Here is a 19,847-nt window from a genome sequence, read left to right on the forward strand (position 1 = left end):
ACACGGGAAAAATATTTTTTGTAATAAATTAAAGTATGTTGTAGATGTTTGGCTTTTAGTGTATGATTTGTTGTTTTTTTTCTGGTTCTATGATGGCAAACCCCACTCCCAAAAGTAGTATTTTCAGAGGGCAATGAGGGGCACTTCTGGAGGCAAATGTCAGGGGGTTAGAGGCAGGACTTCCAGTCCCAAGATGTCAACCAGGAGGTGGGGAAACTGTCAAAGGGCAGGGCTACCCATACGGCCCTTGAAACCTCACCAAACCTCGTTAAGCAGCTCTCTACCCAAAATAATTGCCTGCCTCTGCTGCATCCCATGCCCATTGTGGTTCTGTTTCCAGTCTGTTTGCCAGCCCAGAGCAGTTGAGCTCAGTCAAAACATTATGAATGTGGCAAGCACTTTCTTGGGAATTCAGTGTTGAATAAGGTGCCAACTTGCCATTTGGTGACCTGAAATCCAGTGGGATTCGGACACCTTTGAACATCCCAGCCTCTATTTACCCTTTGAATAGAAAGCGCCTGAGGAACCAAAATTCAGGCAGTGCCCCATTGCCATTTTCCTGCCAATGCACCTTCCCACTATCCTCCTACCAACAAATGAACAGGACTCAGACCCCAGGGCCTGGCTAAGCCTGCCAGCAGTGGTGCTAACTGTAACAGCGGTTACAGGGACAGCTGGCCTGGAGAATCTAGGCTGAGAAGTTGGCAGTCCTTTCACAAAGGCCACCAGCCAGCCATGCATTGTTAATAGTTTTCTGTCACTACCAACAAAGACTTGGTTTCAGCTAGTTACCTGGAAGCAGAAGGCCCCACATCCCATGTCATCAATACTGATGATCATGTCATGGACTGAAGTAATTTGTAAAATTAAAAAATCCTGGAGTAACTGCAAAAATACCATGGTTAATTGATCACAGGAGAGATTTTAGTTGGAGGGTCATTTTTATCCTATCTATGCCATGCATGTGGTCTCCATCATGATGGTATGTAGATGATTATTCTTTAATGTGCTGATATTCAAAACTCCATGATGAGGGAGAGTAGTGCTATTATCCCCGTTGTACAGGTGAAAAACCAAAGCCTTGTCCAAGCCACAAGCTTAGGGCAGGATCCCATTTCACTTCACATGCCCAAGTAGCAGTAACCCAGCTGCACAGTTTGAACCCACTTCTCTATAACATCCCAGCTCAGTAGGACAACCAACAAGCCACAAATTAGGCATTAGCCAGGCTCCTCACTAGCCCTCCTCTTAGACCTGAGCCTCTGCGCTTTGCATTTAATATCTGTTGGCTAAAGAATAATAAGGAAACTTCCACTCCATTAGGAAGCAAAGATCCAGGCTAGTATCCAGGTCCCGTCCCTTTTCAGAGCAGCAGTGATCTAAGCAAGCCATACAGCCTCAACCTTACTTGCTTTTCCCTAGCCCCACACATCTCCCACTCTTTGCTGTCTGGGGGAGCCAGCTTCCAAAGGAAACAGCATCTTTTTATGTAGATGAGGAAACAGGGACACATAGAGGAGAGATGCTTTGATCAAAGTCATAGTGCAGTTTGGTAACAATCCAGGTCTCCTGACTCCCGGTCTAGTGTCCTATGCCAGACCATACTGTATGGAAGCTGAGTGCCAAGCTGGGAACAGTATAAAATAGAACATGCATTTTGTATCGTTTCTCACCTGTGACAAAATGGCATGCTTCCGGCTCAATTCACTATCATGAGGAGATGAAAGCAAGTGGGAAAGTGGGAAAGCAGCCCAGGCAGCAGTACAGTTTCATTTTAAATGCCAAAAATGCTAAAAAGGGAAGCCAAGGGCAACAAAGCAGGGCCACTGAAAACCAACCACTCCTTTGACTTCAACTCAGCACAGGACTCTTGCATGCTTCTTCCCTACCGGCTGCTGGATTTGAATTATAATTAATAGTTTGCAGAAAACAAAGCAATACATTTAGAGGGGGGAAAAACCAAGGAGTCTGCTCCAGTCCTCCCTCCCAGCAGCCTCCGCCACTGAATTCAGACAAGTGCATAATGTGCCAAAGCAGCGTTCGCTGATAGTGAATTGGGAAATGCTTCCCCAAAGTCTCTTGGATCTTTGGTCAGCTTTGATTTACACTGCGGATCTGACAAGGGAGCAAATAAAGTTTGTGCCATTTAGGAGCAATTCATCTCCAGCAGACCTCCAGGGACTCAGTTCCCTAACATGTGCTCTGGCACAAATATACACAATTCATGGCAAGTCCGCTCTGTTTAACCTCTTTGTGATCCGGTCTTCAATAATGAATGGGCTTGACAGAATAAGAAGCAGATGCTATTTGAGCTATATGGCTGTTATATAGCATAGGGAAAGGAAGGGCTGAAAGAAAATGTCTAATCTAAATGCCCCAAAAGGTGGTCCACAGAACCTGACTCTGAAGGCTGCAAGTGCCTGCAGCCTTCATATAGTGTCCCAATGCCACAGTGAGCATTATGATGGAAAGACCCGAATCCCAAAAAGAATACTCAGCCCCACAGCCCGTGAGCGTTGGACTTACCGATAATCTGGATCTTAGGTCTGTGACCAGATCTTGTCTGTCTGTCTGTCTATCTGCTGAGGTCTCTGGAGCTCTTATTTTAGGAGAGAAGTTGACATCTCTTTTTAATTAAGGAAGGGGAGGCAATTTTCACATTATTGTCTTGTTCTCCCACATCTGTCATTTTTCTGTTGTCTTGTTCATTTCATTGAAATTGTGTTGTCTGACTTCCGGTGACTGCTGGCAGTTATGGACCCTTCTTCCTCTGTAGTACCCAGCTCTTTCTTCTCCTTCTCCCTTCTAGTCCTCAGACCATGAGTGACTGGTGCCTCCTGAGTCTGAAGGGGCACCCGCAGAAGCCACCAATGGCGGTGGCCCTGTCAGGGGTGCCCCAGCCCTACCGACAGCATTAGTATTGGCCGTCGGGGGGACACCAACCCCCTCCACATGCATCCCTGTGCACCCCCTATTAGTCGCCTATACCTCTGACCACAGTGTGGTGAGCAGCCCATCAGTTTTGGAAGCCAGAATCTCAGGCCAAAAGTCTGAAGTTAGGCAGATAGGATTCAAAGCTTCTGCGAGTAGAAGGGAGGATTATGCAGATTAGTGGCTTTTGGCAGGGTTGGGTGCTTGGAAGCACGAAGGATTCTAGGAACGTTTAGCGGTGTTATAAATCAGCAGCAGCCAGTCTGGTCTACGTGGGCAAAGGCCTCCTGAGCATCCTGCATGAAGCTCTTTCAGCTTTCCACTAGTCTTGGTGTTTCTCAGGGTTGGCCAATGGCAATAATAGCCATGCTAGCACCACAGCAAAATGCCATCGTGGATGTGCCACCATCATGAGGCACTTTTCTGTTTTTCCTTCCCAGGATTTTGGGGGGTTTTTTTGCTTGCTCGTGCACATATAGAGTAGGTTACCAATAGTCCCTGACTCTCACGTATAAAAAGTAACTAGGAAAACAGAGGGGTGACATGAAACGATCTTGGTATTGATGGGGTCCAATTCTGGCTTCCTGGGTGACCTGTGGTAAGTCACTGAACCTGTCTGTGCTTTGGTTGCCCCATCTAAAATGCAGATAGCCTGCTTAAGGTTATGAGGCTTAGTTGTCTTTTCTGAAACCTGATGACCCCAACACTGATGTTCACGAAATACCTTGATCACGTGCTTAATTTTAAACATGTCAAAATCCCCTCATAGCTCCACTTACCTTCAGTTATGTCAGTGTACTTGTGCTGGAGTTACACTGTCTTTCCTACACTACGGAGCTAGAATGGGTTGGTGACCAACTGCTGATGTGTCACCTTTTATCCTAGTCAAGGCAAACCCTGAAACAAAGGGAAAACTTTCGTTCTCTTGAGCAGGGGCCACCATTTTGTTCTGTGTTTCTACAGCACCAAACACAACAGGGATCTGGTCTGTGAATGGAGCAACAAGGCACCACAGTAGTACTAAAAATACGTAATAATACTATTGTGCACTTGGAAGCGTTAGGGCAGAGAATAATAAAAGCCAGGAATGAGGGGCATAGCTCTATCCAGGAAAGGTGTCCACACCATAAAAAGGTAAGTTTTTAACTTGGATTGGCTAACTTGGCTTACAATATCAGTGACATGGCAAGTGTTATATTTAATCATGTTAGCAGTTCAAGCCTATAGAGAAGCCTTGGATGAACTGCAGCTGCTAACTTGAGTTAAAACCCAGAGGATGCATCTACACTGCAGCTTTGGACTCTGAACTCCTAAAGCAATAATAATATCCAAGACCACTGGTGCTTGCACCATTTAAAATTCATGCTCCTTGGGGAAGATGATCCTTTTATTAAGTCATTTTTCTTTACATAATATCTTTTTTTTAGCATCCCCCAGTTTTGCAGCATACTTAGAATCCCACCCCTGGATATTCTCAAGAGCAGGTTAAATGAATGCTTGCCTGGGATGGTTGAACCAGGCATGATCTAAGGGGCTAGACTAGATAACCTCATGAGGTCCCTTCCAGCCATATTTTTGTATAAACCTATGGGCTAACATGCAGAAGCTACTGTCATCTCATCTAGAGATTCCTGAGCTAGCTTTAAACTCATAGCATATGACTAAAGGCTATTTGGGAAATGCAAACTATTATTTCTGAGCATGTGAAGTTGCAGGCAGACATATCTGGGGAAACCAAAGCACAGACGGGTTCAGACTGACCAAGCCCATCTATCCAAGGATAAAATACATGCTGTAAATCCTCTCCCGATCAGCATCATAAAGAGAACAATTTCTGCTCTGCCTGCTGCCAGCCCCTAGCAGAGCAACTCTCCTGTCCTGTGAAGCAACATGCAGGGCAGTTTTATCAGGGAGCAGGCCCTTGTAATAATAAGGAAAAATGAATGATTGGCTAGAAGGGGAGCTATGGTGAGAGCCTCTCTGCAGCTGGAGTGAGCAGGTGGTGATCTTGTCAAGCATCCCTTCAACATAGGTTCCTGGTTTTCTTCTTCTTTCCATTCCCCAGACAGTTATGCTACTGAGTGGTTCTGTGATTGCCCTGAGAAGTGAGCGGGAGCCTGCAGTGCTCCTTCTTCAGGAAGCTAGAATCAAAATATCACCTTGTGGTTTACCAGCAGGGTCTAGTGGGCTGAGCTCCTGGAAAACATGCCTGCCTTCTCCACAATAGGCAGTGGCAGCACTGGGGGCTGTAATATCCTGGGCACGGTGTGGGATCAAGAGATCATAGTACCCATGGTTATGATCCCCTGGATCTGCTGCTGGCCTGCTGGGTCACCTGGGCCAAATCACATCCCCATTCTGTCCCTTTGCTTCCTCATTTGTTGAATGAGGATAATGATGCTGCCCTCTTTGCTAAAGTTATTTGTGATGTACTGATGAAAAGCACCAGATAAGAGCTAGGTATTATCATCATTTTCCAGGCCTTAGAGACTCACAGAGACAGAAGAGACACTGTTAGCCTCACAGACAGTGATTGACAATGGAAAGTCAGTTGAAAATCTTGCTAGAGGATCATTCGTTTTGCAACGCATCTGTGTTTTTTTAACCTCAGGGTCCTGGGTTCAAGGCCCTTTTTGGACAAGACCATTGTGACAGTGTGGGAGACCCAGCATTAGGGGTGAGAGGCAGGCATTCCCGGGATCACTCGCTGGGTGGCTTTAAACAAGTTATTTTCCTGCTCTGCCCCAGTTTCCACTGACGTTCCTTGGAGGTAGCACCCAAATTGGTGACTTCTGCTGTCTGAGATACATAATTATCATTCCACCCTCAACAAAACTCCACCGAGGAGCAGCTATAGGATGGCTCAGTGGCTAACCGATTAGAAAGACTTGGCTTCTGTTTCTTTCTCCATTTTTTGCATTACCTTGCCGTCCTCACTTATACCATGTTCATGAATTAAGCAAGCCAAAAGAGTTTTGTCTTCAGCTTCAATGATTGTAGGATCAGCCCTTTATTTTCCCTGTGCTTCAGTTCCCTGGGTGTCTAGTAGGGGCAATAGCACTTCCTATCACACTGGGGTGATGTGAGGCTAAATTATAGCTTGTGAAGTACTCAGGTACTAAGGCAACAGGGCCTGTAGACGTACTTGTCCACGACAGAAATTGGCTCCAACAGCTTGAAAAGAGCCTGTAGGAAGCAAGCAGCTCCCAAAACACCCAACCATGACGTATACATTTGTAACCACTGCCGCAGAACGTGCAAGTCTCGTTTTGGACCAGTCAGTCACGTGAGACATTGCAAACCATCTACGTCACAGGCTGCAATATCCGCCGTATTCCATAGATGAAAGGATGCCAAAGGAAAAAAAAAGAAAAGAAGTACTTGAGCTGGACTAAAATGTTTGTCTACTCAGGACCTGCATCCTGTCTTATGACATTGAAATAAGCCTGTTTCAGGGTTGTGGGTTGTAGCCGTGTTGGTCTAAGGACATAGGCAGATGAGGTTCTTTGGGTAAATCCGATATCTTTTATTAAACCAACTATTAGTTGATCTAATAAAAGATATCAAGTTTACCCAAAGAACCTTGTCTGAAATAAACCTGGTATTTCGTGTGTTCCTTGTTTTGCAAATCAAGGACCCATTCAGCCCTTTGGAACAGGAACTCCTATTTATTTGCCCATTATCTAGACTCTTTTTATGTTGAAAACAAGGAGTTAAATGAAACCGTATCCCGCCCCTGCCACAAAGTTTATAATCCTGCAAAGACCTCAAAGGAAAGGCTGATATCGACTCAGATGCCCCAGGGAAGTTCGGACCTTCCTTTGATTCCTCAAAGGCTCCAAAGTCAGCAATCTGCTTCTCTTTTGTGTGAGCCTCCGGGGCTGCACAAATAAATTGGCACTGCGGTGCTAAAAATAACCACAACCGATAGCGCCGCCATTTATATCCATAGCAACACTGTTTAAAGCCTTTTACTGCCTGTGGGCTGTCTAACACTTAGTGCTGAATGCCAAGTTGGGAGATTGGCAGCCTTCATGAGCTGCCACCTCCGGTTGGAGACTCAAACTCCAGTCCTGAATGCAAAAAGACTGCAACTTCATACTGTTATTTCTGAGCATGTTCATTTCACAAAATAGTCTTTAGTCATATGCTGTTTTCATGATCATAAACCTTAGACTCTAAACTCCTAAAGCAATAGCAGCACCAAAGCCACTGGTATTTGTGCCATTTAAAATCCACTTTCCTTGGGGAAAATGATGCTTTTATTATTATAAAGCTATTTTCCTTACATAAAACCTTCTTTAGTGTTGCCCAGTCTTGCACAGTACCTAGAATTTGTACCTAATGTACAGAAGTTGATATAAAAGAAGCCAGGTCTTGTAGTTAAGTCCCTGCCAAAAAATCTGGTTTGGGTTCTGGGTTGTGCTGGATGGTTTGGGCTGTTTCAGATAGGCAGGTAGGCAGTCGTCAGAAACAGATCTTTATTAAGCTTGCCAGGGGTGAACATCACACGCTGTGGCTCCATGTCCCTTGTATTCTGGAAACCATGGGGCCTCATCTTGACCCTCCTCATCCAGTTCCTCTCTTTGCACTCCAGCAGGCACACTGCTTACATCACTTTACCCAAAGTGGCCACTGAATTGGGGTGCTTCCAATATTTGCATCCCAAATGAAGGCACCTGGGAGCTGATTTTGCAGAAGTGTTGAGCACTCTTTCTCCAGGACTTCAGCTGGAGTTGGTGACTGTGCAGTGGGAGCACTTCAGAGTCTGTTGGCATAGTTGGGCAGGGAGAGCTAGAGAAACCCCTAAAATACCTAGGAAGATAAGTCCCTCTGCAAACCAACCTGACATCTCTTAGAAGCTAATGTTCCCCTTCCACTTACATTTTGTGGTGGTGGTTGGTGGTTGTTAGTGGTTTTCTTTTGCTTTGTATATGCTTGGAGTGGTTTTGAGCGTGTGTGTATAAATTTAGCCCTGATAGGGGAAGCCAGATGGACAAGACTGGTGACTGCAACACTAGTGCAGGAGTTTTCGATTGGGGGTATGCGTACCCCTGAGGTGCTTGGGATGCCCTCGGGGGTACTTGGCAGCAGGTGCCGCTGCTGGCACTTCCACCACCACTGCACTGCCAGCACGGTCACCAATCAGCCGTGGGGGATCTCTCTTCCCCTCCTCCACTGCTCCTCTGGCTGCCGGGGGATTCTTGCCTTCCCAACTGGCTGCCGGGGGTACACTGACCCAAAAAGGTTGAAAACCCCTGCACTAGTGGATGTGACCATTTCACAAATGGCAGCCGAGGCCACAGCTGTCCCCGCTGCCTTGGAGGGAAGGCTGGGAAGTGATATTCTAAGTGGGTTAGATTCCTCACTGTACTGAGACCTAGGATTGCTATAGTACATAGGCTCTTGGCATTAAAAGAATTTCCCTCAATTTCCCTTACCTTACCAGGAGACTATACAAAGCTGTGGGCAAAGTGCCTGCATTGCATCTCAAAGATAGTACACTTAAACCCTCACATCTTGCTCCCCATCCTTGAAACTATAAGTGGGTATAAACCAAGCATAATAATAGATGCATCCAGTTCAAAAGCATTTCAACATCTAATACATCCCACCAGGTCCCCTGGTGAACCATTAGCTCTCTGAAGCAGTGTAACAAGAGTCCCTTCAGTTCCCATTATGAGTAAGAAGGGGAAGGCCCCTTTGAGAAGAATGAGAACAGGCTGAGGTCCCACCCTTTAGAGGGATATAAGGGAAGGGTCTCAGCATTAAGCAAGTGGAAGGGTTTTGCTGGGGGAGGTGGATGTATCTCCTAAAAGAGCAGGATACAAAAACTAACACAGGTAAGTTATCAAGATGGATAAAACAGGGCATGTCTACACATTCATTAATGTGCTGTAGTTACTGTGCATTAAGTACTTGTATAACCAAGTGCTACATCAATGCATAGTAACTGGTGCGTGACTTTTTAGTGACGCTAACTGCACAGTAGTCTGATACTACTGCACAATACGGTATTAGCATGGTTTCTGCCCTGCACACTATTGCACAGGAGAATTAGGCTACCGCACATTTAGCGTCTTGTGCCCACAGACTAGAAAATTACAGAATGGAGGACCAGGTGTAAAGAGACCTTACCCCAGGAGACCCTGGGGGTCACAATTGTGCGAGGTACTACACTTAGCCAAAAGGGCTCTCTCTGCCCAGGGACAGAACAGCCAGGTGTGGCAGGAAAATCAGGTGGGAGATCTGGAAATAAGTTTTATGTTAAAACATGTGCCTTTCACCAGCACTGAAATTGCACTTACAATCACCTACAGTCACACACAGCCAATCTAATAATACATTTATAAGGGAAATAAGTTGAGCAGATTGTAGACTTCTGTAGGGAATCCACAAGTCTTTGTCCTACCTGCATTTCTTCCTATGCTCCTAATTCTCCTCAGGGAGCAAAAAGTGATTAAAGCTGTTGCTAGAATATGGAAGTGGAACATGCTCAAGATCTAAGGCTTAACTGGGATACTTAAACGGTAAAGCAATCAAATATCATTTTGAACACACAGGGGGAAAAAAGAGAGGTGGAGGGAATAAAGGATGAATGAATGTTGCACGGATTAAGTAAACCCTCTGATAACATCAACACATCCTTCTGCATTTCCTAATTTTACCTGGGCCTGCTGGAAGCCTTTGGGGACTGAGTGCCTTGTTTCTGCCTGTATGGTTTATTTTCCTTGGGGAGGTGATATAAGCTGTACAAGCCACAGAGGTCTTTTGCTGTGATAAGCTACATCCATAGCAGGAGGCTTTGCTGCTATAGTGATATCAGCAAACCCTTTCTAGGGTTAGAGATGGCTATTCTACTTTGACAAAACTGTTCAATTTAGAAGGAAAAACTCCCTTCCCCCTCCACTGCCTCCATCTTGGATTCCACCCACTCTGAAAAAGAGACAACACAATCCATCCTGTTGCAACCAGGTCAAGCATACTCCTTAAGAAGACGTCTAGGGTTCCCAACACTACAGTGTGTGAGCACCTCACACACTGTGATAAATTTACCCTCAGATCTCCCCTGTAGGATAAGGGACTATCATAACCTTTACTTGACTAACGGGGAAACTGAGGGCACCTGTATAGGAGTGCCAAGGCTGCTCCGACATGCTGAAATTCCAGCACTTCAATTAATCAAGTCTGCTGGAGTGTAACAATTGCCATGTTCCAGCAGCCCCCTGCGTCTCATGTATCAGCAACCCCGTGCTTAAAAATGGTGGCAGGGGCACTTGAACTAAAGGTCCTTGAACAAGCTTTAGTTGAAGCACCCCCACCACCATTTTTAAGTGTAGAGACACTGATATAGGAGATGCAATGGCGCTCTAATTGGAGTGGCTCTCGGAGCCACTCTAATTAAAGCGCCACCCCCTCCCATCCCCCACCCCTGGAGCACACGTAGAAGTGCCCTGAAACCTGGAGAGATTAAGGCCAGCACTTTCAGGACTAACCAATGATGTTCGCATGCCCAGTCCCTACAATTTCAAGGGGACTGAGTGATTATCACAGTTTGAGTGTCCATCATATTCCTGAAAAACAGGCCCCTTGCAGGTACTTCAAGCCCAGTACCCAAATGCTGAGGGATCCAAACTCACTAGTCATTGTTTAAAAGTCCTAAGGCTCAAAGTCCACAGCAAATAAAACCCAGATCTCCAGAAGCCCAGTCCAGCACACATAAAAGACTGTCCTGTGCAGACTTATAAGTAGTAGGTGAAAGTGTATGTATGAAAACATACAAGTGAAAGTGAGCATGACAAAGCAAACACACCAATGAGACCCCCATAGCCGAGTCTTCAGGGGAGAGAAAACAGCTGGGAGAAGACTCAGCAATTACACCTGAGCAGAAGTTGTCAATAGCATTTTGCAAAATGTTGCTATTCATTGCCTCACCTGATCCATTCATAGTCAATGACATATTCCATGACTCTCACCTCTTTTGTAATTAGAAACAAACACATCACATCATGACTTTATCCAGCACATGCTTTATTTAAAATTATTCATCAAGTAATGCCTGTGAACTGGTTTTGCTTGCAAGCCATTTCTTATGAATAGTCAGTTAGCAAGTTGTTTTGATTGGACAGCCTAGTGACTTGGGGCCAGAGCCTAGTTATCCTTCACATGCTAAATGTCTGGTATGCAGCCATAGCCATCTCTCTGCAGTTTTGGACACTTGGGCTAAGGACAGACATTCAAAAAGCCTGAGCCTGAATTGATTCAATCTTTGCGGGTTAGTCTAACCTGGCTAGGTCGAATCAGTTTCTAACTGTGCAGACATCCCCTCTGGACTCAGGAAGTGCTGGCACATGCCTGCAGTGGCACAGGCTAGAAGCCGGGGGGTGCGAGAGCAGCCCTCCCTTCCCTTTTACTGTGCTGAACTGAAGGAGCAGGGCGAGCGGGGGTGGGGACAGGCCCTGGCAGGATGCTCTGATTAGGGAGGAGTCCCACCACTTCACTGGTCAGCGAGGGAGCCAGCTGAGATTTACACAGTATTTAGTTACACAGCAGGGAGCATTTATCACCCCATCATTAAAACAAAAGGCTCTCTCATTAGTTCAAACTGTTCTTAAACAACTTGTTCCAAAGAAGGAACAGAAGGACATTACCAGCTACCTGTTGATTAGCTCCAAAGAGCCCTAAGCAGCACAGGCCTGTCTGCCTTTGTCCTGTCTGCCACAGCACAGACCATAGACAGCATGTGGTATGCTAGCTAATGCTGAGAGGTGTCTGTAAGGCAGAGGAGATGGGGATCCCTGCTTAGCAGGGAGTGGTGAAGGGAGGGGAGGAGCAGAAGGAAGCCAGGCAGATGCCCTGTACCTGCAGGCTCAGTGGAGCTGCAGCCAGGGAACAGAGAGGAGGGGCCAGCCCTGCTGTGGAGCAGAGAGCCCCACGCAGCTCAGAGAGCATGCCGGGATGCTGGGGGACTCTGATTTAATTTAAACCAGGAAGGGGCCTGGGATAGACATTGCATAAACTAGTTTGACCCAAATCAGTTAAGTTTGATACTACATTCAACCAGGTTTAACTGAAACCAGTTTCAGCCACTTTTAAACTGGTTTATGTGCACTGAACATCTGTTCTGTTGCAGGTTTAAACCAGTTTCTGATCACTTAAACCAGTTTATGTGTAATGGTTGATCCTAGCCTTACAGTTTGGAATTGTTTCTCACTATGGCTAAATAAAATCACCCTGTGGGAAGTGAAATGGAGGAGGTGAGGGCCCACCCATCTTTTAGCTCAGTAGCCTAGTGACTAGGGAAATTGCCCAGAAAATAGGAAGTCAAAGTTCTAGGCCTCTCAAACTTAGAAGAGGTTTGAATCTGCTTTTCTTGCTTCCCAGCAATGTGCTCTAACCACCAGGCCACAGGCTAGACACTTCCCAGTGCTCTCTCCAGCCTTTTTCTTGAGGTTGGCCCACTGTTCCTTACATTGAATAGTCACTGGATAAAATAGGTAAATAACCCTAGAAATGTTCTCGCCTCATTATGAGCAAGGGTCCAGGCTGGAAGTTAGGGCCCCCTTCCCTGGGCAGTCTGCATCTCACTGAGCCACAAGTCTTCATGCTTGCTGTTTTCATTCTGGCCCCACACATCTCCCTCTCTTGGCTGCTCCATGGGTAAGTGTCAAGAGGAGGGCTGTAGAGTACTTTGGGCAATGTCCACCTGTAGCAGCTCTGGTACAGTCTCTCTCAGCCTCTCCTGTTGCAGCTGTTGACTTTATACAACTAATTACATTTGTGTTCATCCAGAGAGACTGGCTTTCTAGCCCTGGGGTTAGTACACTTGCTGGGAATGTGAAACAGTAGAAGATCAGGGATCTGACACTGGATTTACCCTATGCCAGTTTATTGCCACAACCGTGAAGCTACCCTTGCTTGTGAGATACGAAAGCCAGGCTTAACACCTCTTGAAGAGAGGGGACTTGACCCTGGGTTTCCCATATCACAGGTCACTGCCCCAAACATGGGTCTCTCTACAAAATGAAAAGCTTCTAGAAATCTCAAGCAGCTGTGTGAGATTGTGTGATAGAAACGTTGTCCCAAGTTACAAATACCGTACTCTGCACCCCCTGAGTGTGGTGGTGCACCCCTGATGAAAAGGCATTGGCGGTGCCTGCGGGCAGTCATCACTCGCCACCCCCACCCCCCTCACCGCCGGTGGCATCTGTGGGCAGTCTGCGATTGCCGCTGGGTGGTCACTGAACACTGGTTGGCGCTCGCCACCTTCCCCGCACCAACAACAGCACTGCAGCTGCTTGCAGCAGCTTCCCACTTGCCTCCGCCACGCTCCCGCCACCAACAGGGCCACCACCACCTGCGGGAGCTCGCCATGCCCCCCCCCCAGCCTCTGGGGGCACACAGTGTTCACGCTCTACCCAATCTGTCTCAGTCCTGCCAGCCATGTTCCTGCCCAGAAGCTCACGTGTTAAGATTCATCCTGTGTGTGTTCTCACAATCTAAGCATGTTTGCCAAGAAAAGAAGCTTGCCCGTTGCTTTGCAATATGCAGCTACCTTTACGCAAAAGCAGGCGATGGGAGTGAGGAGTTCTGTTTAAAAGGGAGCCCTGTGCGTGCTAGGGGAAAGAGAGAGAGTATGTCTAAGAGTAAATAGGGGATGTATTTGAGTGGGTGATGGCTACAAATGTGACTACTTAAGAGTCAGAGTGTGTTTACGTGAGTTGCATCAATACCAGTGTGCAAATGTGGATATTTGTATGTGTACACACAGATCTCAACGTAAGTATGCATGCAAGTATATACGTGTGCATACATGAAGCATCTGCCTTAGTGCATTTGCAGGACTTCTTGCATGCATACACATGTATAGGCATGACCATGTGCACACACATGTACACAAGTAGCTGTGTGTGTGCGTACATGAGTAGCTGTGCGCTCAGGCCAAAATGAATTAAAAACAAAGGTCAGCAGCAAGATTACTCATTAGGAGCAAAGCTGCGCAGAGCCATCCTGCCTTGCTGGGTGAGTCCGGGGTGCTCAGCGCAGACCTGTCTGCACAGTGCTGAACGAAGAGAGTATGCAAAACGTCTAGTTCCGGGGCAGCTTGCAGCCACAGGCCCTTCACCTCCTCCGCCGTGCAGGGAGCTAATTGCCTTCACCGTGCTGCACAGAACATCCCTGGATCCTGGCTTGTTGTTTTCCCTTTTGCCAGCAGCAGCAGCAGCAACAGTTCATAGAAATGCAAATCTGTTTTAATTAAGGGGGCTAATAAACAGCAATTATGATTCCAGCTATTTTTCTGTTCCCCTGGAATAATGCCCCTTCAGTCCCCATTCATTTCCAGGCCCCCTCAGTGCTTTCTTTGTCTGAGTCTGGAAGAGCTGAGGTTCTGCTCCAAACCATGCCCAGTACAGGTGACAGGCCCCTTTCTTCTACATTCACAGCAGGTATTTCCAGGGTGGGCAGCTGATGATGCTCTGCTGCCCTGGAGTTAAGCTGGTAGCTGTTCCTCTTTTGCATTAGCCTCCCCTACGCTGACAGACTAACTCTGAGAGTGGCAGGAGGCCTCACCTTTCCCCTCCCTGTACCTCCCCAGCCTGAAAAGTCCTGGTGGAGTCACCTGTCCCTTTGCTATGGCACAAATGGAGGGGCACAGTTGCAGGAGGGGAAGAGGACAAAATGCTCTGCTGTGTTTTTCATGGGAGCACAATGAGCCAGCCGGTGCCATGCACCTTTGCCCAGACTCTCGCCCAGGGAAGCTACTAACCCCCTGCCCGTACCAAACGCCATCCCAGAGGTGGCTGCTACATGCTCATTAGCCCAAGCTTTCCATCCTGCTTGTAGTTTCTCCCGGAACAGGATCCCCCATTCACCCTCTCTGCACTGACAAAGGAGAAGCAAGGCACTGCAGAGGCTGCCAGGCTGCATGAGACCTCAGGAGCAAATCACTCTATTTTTAATGTGATCCCCCGATTGAAATCTCCCTGGCTCTGATCAAATGCGTGAAAACCACTAGCTTCCTGTGAAAGATGTCAGGCTGATGGGTGCCCCCTGGGTCCCCTTTACAGCTAGCGCAGCTACTTAGAACAAATGGGCTGAGTGGGACACAGCTCCATCCAATGAGCTCTGAATGTTGCTGCTGTACTCAAGAGACAATATGCTATAAATATGAGTGCACTAGAAAAACATGCCCCAGGGAACAATCCTGCACCAACTAAGGATGGTGTAGACAAACTCAGTGGTCTTTTCTAGTTCTGTCTGTATCATAACCATGTGCAGCATTAAATAATAAACTGCATATCAACAATGCCTCTCATGGGAGGATCCCGAAGTCCTAGGCAAACAGTCCATTCTCCTTGTGTTGTTCCCCCCAGGTGAGGAAACTGAGCCACAGCAAAGGGATGATTTACCCAGTCAGCAGCAAGATTAAATTCCCCCCCCCTCCCCTCCCCTCCCCTCCCCCCCATCTCCAGGCACCCAAGCCTCTGTTCTACATACAGGCACTTTCCATCTGTCATCAAGTAACAAGCAGCTATAAACACAAAGAGAAGTTGTGTGGCAACAGGTGATTTGGGACTTCAAAAGGATTCAGCCAGAATGAAAATTACTTCTTCCAGTCAAGTTTTCAGCCTGACTGAGTTTGCAAGAGAGGCAGAGACCAGAACCCTGAAAAAATCACAGTGGCCAGAAGGCCTTGGTATCAGCTTTCCATGGACTTGTGTGGTCCCCATTAACATTGAAGACAAGCAGCTCTCAAACTTTGCCCTAATCACTTGTGTGAGGTAGGGCAGCACTATTAGCACCCTTATACAGATCAGATGCTGAGGCCTTGATCCTCACAGGTATTTAGATATCTAACATGCACCGATTTCAGTGGACTTATATACCTTTGGGCTAAGTACAGACAGTCAAAAAGCCCAAAGCTGAATCAATTCAGTGTTTTCAGGTTAGTCTAAACTGCAGAGATTAAACTGAAAAACAACTGGACCGACATTCACCTTTGAGCCAGGAAATGAAGCCACATGCCTGCAGTGGCTCAGGCCAGGAGCTGGTGGGTGCTAGAGCATAGCTCTCTAGCACATAGCTAGCATGGGATGTGTGTTCACTTCCTCTTCCTGCTGTCCTGAGGTCTCTGGGATTGGTAGTCCAGAATCACAGCAGCAGGACTCTACAGGATTGCTCATCACTTCCTATTCCTGCTTCCAGGTGCTTCTGGGATTTGTACTCCACAGTTGCAGCTAGCAGTAAATTTGAATGGTGGGGAGGAAGGGGTGTTTAACCCCACCTTCCTGGCCCTGAACCTCAGCCTAAGTTTGCCTGGGGGGACAGTGAGCCAGCTAGAGAGCTGAGGGGCAGGGTCAGCCATGCTCTTTGGAGCAGACAATATAGCCCAACCCAGGGCTGCAAAGCATGCTGGGGGACTCTGATTTAACTTGAACCAGGAAGGGGTCTGGGACAGAAGTTTCATAAACCAGTTTGACATCAATCAGTTAAGTTTGATACTACATTCAACCAGGTTTATCTTAAACCAGTCTCAGCCATTTTGAAACTGGTTTATGTACACTGAGCTTCTGTTCTGTTACAGGTTTAAATCAGTTTCTGATGACTTAAACTGGTTTATGTGCATCTTCTCTCCCTAGCCTTGGAGATCAGAGCTAAACAGTCTACATAACTTGTCCATAGATATATAGAAAAACTGCAGCAGAGCAAGGACTTGAACTCGAATCTTCCAAGGCCCTGCTTAGATCATGTATCCCCCCTCTCAGTTTTTGGGGTCAATGAAACCTTTAGCCAAGGGAGGAAAAGTGTGAAAGTTAAAGGATTTCCAAGAATCAGACTCAAGGGACTTCTTTCTGTGGGAAATAATCTATATAGCTGTGGCCTAATTACATGTCCTTACATGCCCTAGGGACTTAAACTGTGAGTCAGATTTGCAAAGGTACTAGTGGTACTGGCACACAACCTGATCGTTATGAAGTAATGTATTCTGTAATTCAGTAATTTTACTCTATAGTAAATTTACTCAGGTGTAAAGAGTGAATACATAACCAGCTCTCCTGACTTGGCTGCCCACAGCAGAAAGAGGTCTTTAGCTATGCTGGACTGAAGTCGGGCAGAAGGCAGAGTAGATTTGCAACTTTGGGGTGCCTATACGTGAGCAGCGAGGCTGCTTCGATGCACTGTAATTACAGCATGTCAGAGTAGGCTCAATGAATCGAGTCTGCTGGAGCATGGTAATTAATACGCTCCACCAGACTCCAGCCTCTCGTGTATCAGCATCCCTGTGCTTAAAAATGGGGGGGCTTTAGCTAAAGCTCATCGAAAAAACTTATTTAAAGCACCCCCTTCCATTTTGAAGCATGGGGACGCTGATACACAAGATTCTCCGGGCGGTTTAATTAGAACAGCTCTCGGAGGTGCTTTAATTAAAGTGCCCCCCCACCCGACCCCACGCACGTATAAATGCCCGTATAGACTGACTAAATCAGAGCTGTATGGCATAAGCTTTCATAAGCAGAGGGTTTACTTCATCAGGCTGTGAAAGGACTGCAGGAAACAGAGCTGCTAAATAGAAAGCAATGGTTAGAATACAAAGGGTAGGGAATGGGGGAGGGAAAAGGCAGGGATGCTGCTGAGAGAGGCAATGTGCTCACTTTGGCAGCACGTATACTAAAAAATAGGAGACAGAAAAACAAATCTGGGTGAAGCATCCACTACAACACGTGGCCACTAGGTGGCTGAGGAGCCCGATTGCATTAAGCAAACAGCTACCCCAGACAAAACTGAGCAGAGCCACAGGCATACAGCTGTAGTGTGTGTGTCTACACGAGACGTTTTGCTGCGCAGTAAACTAAGCTACTGCACAATAAAGCATCACTATGTAACCATGCACAGCAGCTACTGTGCATGAAAATAGGCTAATACACGGTTTTCTACTACCTGGAAATTAATACGGCTCTACTTAAAGTGCCCAGAGCATCATGTGTATCAGTGTCCCTGCGCTGATAAATGGCAGTGCGAAGTGCTTTAACTAAAGCTCATCCAACACTTTAGCTAAAGCGCCCCTGCTGCTATTTTTCAGTACAGGGATGCTGATACATGTGACGCTGGAGTCTGCTGGAGCGCAGTAATTACCATGCTCCAGCAGACTCAGTTAATCAAATCTGCTCCGACACACTGTAATTACAGCACGGTAGAGCAGCCTCACTGCACGCGTATAGGAGCCCTATGTGTCTGTCTGCTCTGCTATAACTCCAAAGTACAGTCAAAAGATTGCAGACTAAATGTGCCATGTGTCCACACCCTTAAGGTCGTAAAAATAAAGACAGATACCTAGTGACACTTCGAAAGACAACTATGCAGGTTAGACACTTCATTTAATTTCAGTGGTGCTAGGTGCCTAGTTTGCCTGGGGCAATCTGTAACACTGGCCCTCTATCCCTAAATGATACTGGGGCCACTTTGTGCTCTGCACTGCATGGGTCTGAAGCTGCACATATATGGTAGATACATGCTCTTTCACTGCAGCTGATGAAGTGAGCTTCAGCTCATGCAATACACACACATATACACACAGGTGTTAATCTACCCTGCATTGTGTTCAACATCAGACCAGCATGGCTAACTGTGGTGCCGTACGTAGTAAAGTCAAGCTGTGTTCAGCGGTACCTGAGGAGCCCAGAGAGCAGGCTCGTGGTATGGCATGGAGGGCTAAGCTGAGGCAGCGGCAGGGTGCTGCAGGTGCCACTCCTGCATGTCACAGACTTGCTCTTGCCAACAGCAGCTACAGCCAGTTTCTCTGACTTATTTAAACTCTGCTCCACAAGTCAGCAGGGAGGAACAACTGTAACAATTGCCTAATGAATCCAGCAGCTGAGATATAGGAATACCTGGTCAGGAGGAGCTTCTACTTTCCTGCCTGAGCAAACCCATTGCCAGGCCTTATTAGAGGCAGGGGGTTGCAGAGCAGAGGCCTGTCTGAGAGCAAAACTAAGCAGAAACCCAGAGCAACCTGCAGGGCTTTAGCCTCCGGGACCAGCGGGCGGCTGAGTGCATCATGCATTGTGCAAGGGGTCCCTCTGCCGGCCACCCACGGCTCGACCAAGATGGGAAACCATTCACAAACAAAGGGGGAAATGCAAACTTTGGGGGAAGCTTGGGCTTGCTCATAAGTTTGCATCAGCTATTCCATTGCAGCATCTGAGACCACTGAGGAGCACTGTCCACGCGGTCCAAATCCCCAGTTGGCTGGGGCCAGTGCAGCCCTAGCACAGGTTCTTATAAGGTCTATGTTCCCGGGCACAAGGAAGCATTGGTTGCTGGTGTCACAACCCGGGCTTTCCCCCTGCAGGCTTTTGATACTACACTGTGTCCAGAATGCAGCTTTCTGGGACCTCTCTTCCTGGAGAAACATAGCCCTAACACAGATCCTCTTCAGCCCTCAGACACCTCTCAACCCCTTCCCCCCTGCCCCCCCAGCGGAAATGCTGTGCTGCCTTTCACCAGCCGTACACTATACCGCCTGCCGTGGGGCTCTACCTGTGTACAGAAGGTGGGGGAAGTCAGCAAAATATCACCTTTTCTCTCTGCTCTCCTTCAGGACCTCCTATCATCTCCAGCACACAGACTCAGCATGCCCTGCATGGGGAGAAGGGACAGATCAAGTGCTTCATCCGCAGCACCCCTCCTCCAGACAGAATCGTGAGTACCCCCTTCCCGTGTCTCCAGTCTGAATGTTATGTGCAGGAAGAGGCAGCTGCCACTGTCTAACACCCCCACCCCACGCGGCCTTGCCAGGCCCCTGCTAGATAAGAAGGTCAGGCTTGGGCCACTGTGGAGCATCCTAAACCTGCAGAAACTCATTAAGGGGAAGAGAGAAATCCCAGTGGCATTTAATCACCTTGGTAATAAGCAGG

The 19,847-nt window shown here is 47.3% G+C and overlaps 1 protein-coding gene across 1 annotated transcript in view; it reads left to right on the forward strand.

Annotated features, from left to right (window-relative positions):
* The window catches only part of KIRREL3 (kirre like nephrin family adhesion molecule 3), a 357,023-nt gene that overhangs the window by 284,750 nt on the left and 52,426 nt on the right, over nucleotides 1-19,847 (forward strand). The window contains 1 exon segment of the mRNA XM_006021359.1: nucleotides 19,532-19,632. Coding sequence (XP_006021421.1) covers nucleotides 19,532-19,632 — 101 coding nt within the window.

The sequence above is a fragment of the Alligator sinensis genome, unplaced genomic scaffold (assembly GCF_000455745.1).
Source record: "Alligator sinensis unplaced genomic scaffold, ASM45574v1 scaffold760_1, whole genome shotgun sequence".
NCBI lineage: Eukaryota > Metazoa > Chordata > Crocodylia > Alligatoridae > Alligator > Alligator sinensis.